We start from the raw sequence: 8879 nt of genomic DNA, 5'->3' as shown, positions 1-8879 counted from the left end.
GGGGGGGGGGGGGGGGGGGGGGGTAAAAGAACAGCCGGTAAAAGACTAGGGGAGCAGCAGAGGTACAGTATGGGGGACTTAACAAATGCTAACTGACCTAATAATATTTTTCTCAGGTCAAAGGAGAACATGAAACCTGTGAGTTATCTGAATATTTTAGTGGGTGACAGTAAATAAAGGTTGAAGATCAAGTTCTTTATATATTGTTTTAAGGTTAAGTGGTGTTATAGGATGTTTATGAGGTTATTTTGGTTTCTAAGCAAAAAATAATGGAATATTTAGTTTCTTCTGTCTTCACTTTCATTCTGTCCATCTTGTATCACTCCTAACAGCCATAGCTTTTGGTGTCACTCTTGTCATTATCGTGGCTGGTTAAATTTTGATTTTGTTCTGCATCCAAAATGAATGAATACTACTACATACAATACAAACTGTAAATATCTGCCTTCTATTAGCAAATAATACCAACACAACATGGGACAATGTTAGAATATTTTTTTTAATACATTCAAATGACATTCACATCATAGCAATTTTTCAGCATAACGGAAAGTGGAACAGCAAAAAGCAAAATGCAGCATCTACAGAAATATTGCATCCTAAATTGATTTGAAACACTGATTCAAATCTGACAATCCTATATTGACTTGTTTATTTATATATTATTGTTATTCTCTTTTGTAAAAGCTTACCAGAAATACTGTTATGTGACAAAAAACAGGGGTAAAAAATCTCATATTGTAAGAACGTGTAATAAGCAGTTTTAGGTTACCAGCTTGTGAGCCTTCTTTGGCTGGGGAGTTGCTAATGGCTAATTTAACATTAGGTTAAGGGACAGCAATTGAAAATGAGCCTTTAGGCACATTTACAGTGATGTCAATCAATGTGCATTCTCCCTGTATATAAAAAATAGATTTAAAAAAAGCATCAATACTCATAATTACACTTACACTTCAACAACATCTTTCCATTTACATTATTTATTTTAACAACTAACATTCCCTGTTATACATTATTGTAAAGTTTTACCACTAACGCTCTACTTTAAGTCCCCCTATTTAGTATTCATAAGCAGTATACACACATTCAATAGACGATTTTTAAGACACTCATTCATTCATTTATTAATTTCATTGCACTCTCAATCTGTCTACAATGGTGCTGCTTTGGTTTATGGAGTGTGTACTGTATACTGTATGAGCAATGTATAATCCACAGTCAAATTCCTTGAATGTGCACGCCTACCTGGCAAATAAAACTGATTATGAATCTGACTATAATGTATAATGTTTGTCAGTAATTATAACTTCTCCAATGAAGACATATTTTATAATATTACAACTGTTACAACTACAATATTGTCTCTCATTATCTGTTTATATGCAGCCCTCACTAATGGGTGTCCACAGGAAGACTTGTTGTTGACAAATATATTAATAAACAGTGAAATCTGCTTACATACTATGTTATATAAATGCTAAATTGGGGAAGGTCTTAAAATAAAACGTTAGTGTTACTAAAAAATATTAACATTTAGTCTACACATCCAGAAAGTTGTGACTGTTTGTAAAGCACACACACACACAAAAAGCTGAGCTGATGTTTAACTTTGAAAAAACTGATTGTTTTTTTTGTTTCCAACAAGGATGCCGCAGCCAACTAGATTTCTCACACAGAAGTGTCCTTTTCCACTGCGGTCACTTGAGTTTATGAGCCTTTCCTCAATCTGAAAGAGAGAGAGAGAAAAAAGGCAGAGAACAATGAACACAATGTATCCTGTCCCACTGTCCCACGTGTTCTGCAATCACCTGCTTTTTCCACATTTAACTTCTGCTTTGACCAAGTTTATGTGGCCTTTGCCTTGCCCTTTGGCCTCTATGGAGAAACATCTGTTTGAGGGAAAGGATAAATGACAAAATCCTACTCCAAATCTCTTGATGTGATTTACGCTTAACCATTAAGTGGCTGCAAAAAACCCATAGTCCCTGAGGGTGATGTGACAGCAGGAAAAGGAGGGCTCATCATTGGATTTATCTACATATTTGTCTCAGTAAATACATAATTAGCTGTTTCTGTTATTGCTCTTTTTACTCTTTAGGTACTTCACTTATTAAGGACAACTGCTGATACTTTCAACTGGTCTATTGCACTTTGACGGTCATTCAAACCTGACCTTATATTTAAAAGTGGTATTTTGTTCTCACAAACCCCACAATCTCAAATTTGACCTGAGTTAATCTGAACTGCATCCAGTATAAATGAGTCTGGTTTTAGACCAGTAATGTGACTACTGAGGCTCAGGTTGCAGGTAAGACTTCACATTGATCTTAGCTTACAGCTATTCTGAGTTGAGCCACGGGGATAGATAGGAATCTCTGGAGACCAGTTAGCCACTATAGTGAAACCTGGCTGCTGAAAGATTGGGCATTCCAATGGGGATTTAGTAGTGCTGAGGAAAAAGCTCAACTGAAACCATGCAAGGATGTCCATCCTCTTCAATCACCCACAAATAGTAAACCCACACAGGCCATTTAGGTAACAACAATGACACTTTGTGAAAACTATTTTTGAAGTTAAGTACATTCTTTTGTTCGGTCTTTCACCAAATTTGGCATCAGAAGCAAACAATAAGTGTCTAATAGCCTTTTGTGGAGAGATGAAATGGGTTAGAAATTAAAATCTTAATTTCACTGATAGTGTAATAGGACATAAATCAACAGCATAAATCAACATTAAATCATGTATCACTGAACTGAGCTTGTATGTGTTTTGTGGAGTGATGTCTTTACTGGGCCTGTTTACACAAGGGGCGTGTACAAAAACAGAAGTCGGAACAAATGGAGCTAAAATACAATAATAAAATACATCACAACTGAAGGATTGAGTACTCCAAAAATACATCACAACTGAAGGATTGAGTACTCCAAGGTTAAGTTTCCTGAACTACAATGCCATGGGATGTTGTTCACAGCATATACAGATTCATAGGCTGTAAATAATCAGAATATTAGTTCAAACAATCCAATGGAAATATATATAGAAATAAAATCCTAGAAATATTCAAGTAATGCAGAAATATAATTTGTACTTGGAATGGTTCAGCTACAAGTGAATGTATTGTGTTTGAGCTTAAGTGCTCACACTAGTGTAAAATATACATTCTGTGTCTGATTTATTGTTCATTTTGGAATTGTGATTGGAAATTTTTCAGGTTTGGATTAGGCTATACAGTTGCTTCTCAAAAAAAACAAAAATTCATGGAAAATCTATTTTCTTCCATAATTTAATTAAAAAGTGAAACTTTCATATATTCTAGATTCATTACGCATAAAGGGACATTTTTCAAGCTTTTTTGTTTGATGATTTTAATCTTGATGATTACGGTTTACAGCACAAATCAAAACTACAGTATCTCAAAATGTATTTGAATTTTAGAATAAAGAATAATACAGAAATGTTGATCTGAGAAGAGCTCTAATCAGCTTATTAGCTTAAAACACCTGCAAAGGTTTCCTGAGCTTTTAATCTCTCAGTCTGGTTCTGGTGCACACAATGAACCTTTCCACATTAAATTTTTTTGAGATACACCTGTAAATATGGTCAGCTTTAAATTTAGGTTTGGGTTAAGGCCCAGTCACACCACCATTTAGAATGGCAAATAAATAAATTCTAATAAAGACAGCAAGCAGGGATTGAGAAAATCTGTGTGCATCTTCCACATCAAGTTTTAACTGCACTTTTGCAACATTGACCAATAGTGAGACATCTTGACACGAGTATCATTAGAGGGAACATTATTGAGAGCCAGAGTGTCCAAAATGGAGGACGCTATTGTAGTTTCTTGCTTGTTACTGTGTTCTTTAATATATGCCTCCTTGGTCTGAGTATAAAAAGATGACTGGTCTAGCATGTTAGCGGTTAGCCAGCTACATCAATTAGCACTGTAGAAAGTAGTCATCACCAAATGTCTAGAGCCACACATTTTATGAAGAATGCGCTGATAAATTTCACTGTACCACCTTGTAGTGTGTCTGTGCTTATTGGTTAAGTGGTTATTCTTATACACTGCCACCTGTTACCTAGTACTCATTAATGTCTGGGTGTGTAATAGAATGTGGAATATATAATCATATCAGATTTTATAACAATTCTTCGTTGTTTCCACATGAATGCTTCAACATCAAATATGTCCACACATCAACTTGCATCACATGAAAGGAAACTAAAAGTTTAACATTTTTAGGAACTTCCATTCAGCATCATCTGAGATTCCACCTGAACTATCCCTTTAAACTGTGTGAGAATGATGAGAGAAAGAGATGTAATAAAGACAAGGCGTGACTCTGACAGCTTGACTGCCTGAGGAATGTGGAGCTGATGCCAGAGGCGATACCGGCAGGTGAATGAACATCCATCTGTCAGCGGGCCTCCTGATCACAGCAGCCCTGCCAACTGCACAGGCCAGGCCAGAAATGTTTAAACTAGCCTGGAGAGGACAACAGGAGAGGAAACTGTCCCTACAACTGTGGACCTCATGGGATTTGCATTCTGGGGGATTCACAGGTCACTGAAAGAGTCAGCTGCATTTGGATCTTGACATGTGGCCATGAAAGCGGTTGCATTTTCATGCTGTGCACATCTTTTTTGTGCAAAACATTTTTTTAGCTACACTAGTGGCCTGGCCCTAGGGATGGCAATGTTGGTCAGTCAGTCACTTTGGTCCAGAGTGAAATACACTATATTGCCAAACGTTTTGGCACATGAAAGTTAATGACATCTCATTCTTAATCCGTAGGGTTTAATATGGAGTTGGCCCACCCTTTGCAGCTACAACAGATTCAACTCTTTTGGGAAGGCTGTGCACAAGGTTTAGGAGTGTGTTAATGGTAATTTTTGACCATTCCTCTAGAACCGCATTTGTGAGGTCAGGCACAGATGTTGGACGAAAAGGCCTGGCTCGCAGTCTCCGTTCATCCCAAAGTTGTTTTCTTAGATCGAGGTCGACTCTGTGCAGAACAGTCTAGTTCTCCACACCAAACTCGCTCATCATTATCTTTATGGACCTTGCTTTGTGCACTAGTGCGCAGTCATGTTGGAACAGGAAGGGGCCATCCCAAACTTTTTGTCCACAAAGTTAGGAAAATGAAATGTCTTGGTATGCTGAAACACTAACAGTTCTTTTCACTGGAACTAAGGGGCCAAGCCCAGCCCCTGAAAAACAACCCCACACCATATTCCCCCCTCCACCGAACCTTACACTTGGGACAATGCAGTCAGGCAAGTACTGTTCTCCTGGCAACCACCAAACCCTGACTCGTCCATCAGATTGCCAGACAGAGAAGCGTGATTCGTCACTCCAGAGAACACGTCTCCATTGCTCTAGTGTCCAGTGGTGGCATGCTTTACACCACTGCATCCGATGCTTTGCATTGCACTTGGTGATGTAAGGCTTTGATGCAACTGCTCAGCCATGGAAACCCATTCCATGAAGCTCTCTACGCACTGTTCTAGAGCTAATCCAAAGGCCACACGACGTTTGGAAGTCTGTAGCCATTGACTCTGCAGAAAGTTGGCAACATCTGCACACTGTGACCCCGCTCTGTTTTTACTTTATGTGGCCTACCACTTCGTGGCTGAGTTTCTGTTGTTCCCAATCTCTTCCACTTTGTTGTTATACCACTAACAGATGACTGTGGATTATTTAGCAGTGAGGAAATTTCATGAATGGATTTATTGCACAGGTGGCAACCTATAACGGTACCACGCTTGAATTCACTGTGCTCCTGAGAGCGACCCATTCTTTCAAATGTTTGTAGATGCAGTCTGCATGCCTAGATGCTTGATTTTATACACATGTGGCCATAAAGTGATTGACACACCTGAATTCAATGATTCGTAGGGGTGTCATACTACTTTTGGCAATATAGTGTATCTTGACAACTATGGGATGTTTTGCTATGAGATTTGGTGCTGATATTCTAGATCCCTAGGCGGAAAATTCATCTAGTAGATGAACTGGTGCAACATTTTGTACAGACATTCATGCTTCTCAATTTGTCAAGTACTTTGGTTTATGTAAAATTAATGACATCTCCATCAGCCTCTGCTATACTTTGTGTTTAGTGCCAATTAGCAAATGTTAGCATACTAAGATGATGAACGTGGTAAACACGTAAACATTACCTTTTAAACATCAACATGTTATCATTGTCATTGTGAGCATGCTAGCTTTAGCATTTAGCACAAAGAACTGCTGTGCCACCAGCAATCAACCAGAGTGATTGTTTAATTTTACGGTGGTTTATGTGATTTATGAATTCTAAACTTTTAATGACTAATATCATAGCTTACTCAGAGATTGTTAATGCACATCCAGGATTAGAACATGATTTATTTTACACATACACTATAAATAACTGATTTAATATGGAGATAAGTTATTTATTCATTTTCAGCAACATTTAACAGATCTTGTCCCAAAGGAATCAACAACATAAACAAAGCCTAAGAAACCAATGAATGACAAATTTCTAAACTGCAGTAAGTTGTCTTTACTTCAACATAACCTAGACAGCTGTTTCCTCTTTGGTGAGTTGCAAAAAAGAACAAAGCATTAGTAACTTCTCAGTGTCGACGCACCATGGTCAATAGATCACCAAATGTCAAGGGTGTGATTGTTCACGGCTAACCCACGGTGATTCTCATCATGTCCCATCATGTGACTGGAGTACTGACACTATTTCTGTATTCTCTTCAAATTGTTTTCACAGGGACCAGGGTCTAAATGTAGTTCCGGGGTCTTCATTTTACCCCCTAAAAAGACCCTGCTCGGGGGGTAGTACTTTCCGAAAGTACCGGGTACTTTGGGGGGGGGGGCGGGGCTTGCCTTGCAGTGAATTTCTGAATGGGCGAGTAGAGGCTACTGGCTTTAACTGGAGAATGTCAGGTGTTTGCTACTGCTCCTCTCTTTCCCACCTTTGTTTGCAAACCAATAAATCACAGTCAGCAGTCAAATAGCCACACATGTCTCGTCGCTGTCCGCCTGAGATTAGTCCGTCTGAGTTATTTTAAGAACCTTATGGCTTTATCCAGTTTGTTATTAAATATGTAACGAACTTTATCGCGTGTCTCCTCATTATAAAAAAAGCTGCTTTAATAATCAAGCTAAGCCTATAGTTTTTCATTATATTCCAGTCAAATCTGATGTTCATTTATAAATGTTGCTCATGGATAGTGGTTACAAATAATGATGCCTGTGCATTGCTGTGTACAGCCAGGGCTACAGCCTACATCAGCTGGTTAATTTGCCTAATCTTCGCGGGTCTTTAGACCACGGTGGAAACGCACACAACAGTGGGCGGAAGGAAACTTTTAGTTCCTTAAAAAAGACCTGGGGACTTAAAAGTCCCGGGTACTTTTGGTCGAAAAGCGCCTATGCAGTAATAAATTAAGCCCTGTGAATATTTTGTGGGCCACCTGCCAAAGTATGACCTGAAGTACAAAGGAAGAATCTAGAAAATGTGACGCTCTTGTAAAATATCTAAGGTGTAAATAGTGAAGGTCAAGACTAGAATACTTTGACACATCTTAAAATAAATGTAGGGAAAGTAAACAGGATATTTTTAGAGACCACTCACTTTTATATTGTTTTTAAACACCTGACTTTTATTTTGTTGCAATAATAAATTATATAAAATAATAAAAAACTCTACTTTAAGGCAACATTCCAGTAAGCAATTTTTCATGTTTCTCGCTAATATTTTTTTCAGGTTCTGTCATGTGCAACTGCCTTTTTTGAAATGTTTCCTGGTTTGGGCTACACATCACAGCAGCCGCTGCACATCCTATTCTGCAGAGACTTGCTCAAAGACAGGCAAAGAATGTGAGCCTGCTGACTCTGACATTGGGGCCACATTATTCTCCTGCAGTCACTGTGTACCCTTTAATTAGGATTGTCTGACCTATGACCTTTGGAAAGGACTTCAACACAGAAAAGAAGCATCTGCAGGTCAAGGAACCAAAGCAGGCAGAGAACACACCCTTTGGTTTTGATAAAAAGGCATGACACCTCTTCCTGTAGGAAGCTAACTTTTAATGTAAACATACACTCACCTAAAGGATTATTAGGAACACCTGTTCAATTTCTCATTAATGCAATTATCTAATCAACCAATCACATGGCAGTTGCTTCAATGCATTTAGGGGTGGGGTCCTGGTCAAGACAATCTCCTGAACTCCAAACTGAATGTCAGAATGGGAAAGAAAGGTGATTTAAGCAATTTTGAGCGTGGCATGGTTGTTGGTGCCAGACGGGCCGGTCTGAGTATTTCACAATCTGCTCAGTTACTGGGATTTTCACGCACAACCATTTCTAGGGTTTACAAAGAATGGTGTGAACATCCAGTATGCGGTAGTCCTGTGGGCGAAAATGCCTTGTTGATGCTAGAGGTCAGAGGAGAATGGGCCGACTGATTCAAGCTGATAGAAGAGCAACTTTGACTGAAATAACCACTCGTTACAACCGAGGTATGCAGCAAAGCATTTGTGAAGCCACAACACGCACAACCTTGAGGCGGATGGGCTACAACAGCAGAAGACCCCACCGGGTACCACTCATCTCCACTACAAATAGAAAAAAGAGGCTACAATTTGCAAGAGCTCACCAAAATTGGACAGCTGAAGACTGGAAAAATGTTGCCTGGTCTGATGAGTCTCGATTTCTGTTGAGACATTCAGATGGTAGAGTCAGAATTTGGCATAAACAGAATGAGAACATGGATCCATCATGCCTTGTTACCACTGTGCAGGCTGGTGGTGGTGTAATGGTGTAATGGTGTGGTGGATGTTTTCTTGGCACACTTTAGGCCCCTTAGTGCCAA

General features: G+C 38.9%; 1 protein-coding gene across 4 annotated transcripts in view; it reads right to left on the bottom strand.

Annotated features, from left to right (window-relative positions):
• Positions 1 to 480: 480 nt before the first annotated feature.
• Positions 481 to 8879, bottom strand: part of si:dkey-27h10.2 — a 27385-nt gene continuing 18986 nt past the window's right edge. For all 4 annotated transcript variants that reach the window (XM_046046270.1, XM_046046269.1, XM_046046272.1 and 1 more), the window contains one exon: positions 481 to 1726. Coding sequence is in view for 1 of the 4 variants with exons in the window: in XM_046046272.1 (XP_045902228.1) it covers positions 1722 to 1726 (5 nt within the window). In the remaining 3 variants the exon portion in view is untranslated. The remainder of the gene's footprint in view (positions 1727 to 8879) is intronic.

This window comes from Micropterus dolomieu, linkage group LG04 (assembly GCF_021292245.1).
Source record: "Micropterus dolomieu isolate WLL.071019.BEF.003 ecotype Adirondacks linkage group LG04, ASM2129224v1, whole genome shotgun sequence".
Classification (NCBI taxonomy): Eukaryota; Metazoa; Chordata; class Actinopteri; order Centrarchiformes; family Centrarchidae; genus Micropterus; species Micropterus dolomieu.
This window is presented reverse-complemented; position numbering and strand designations above follow the sequence as displayed.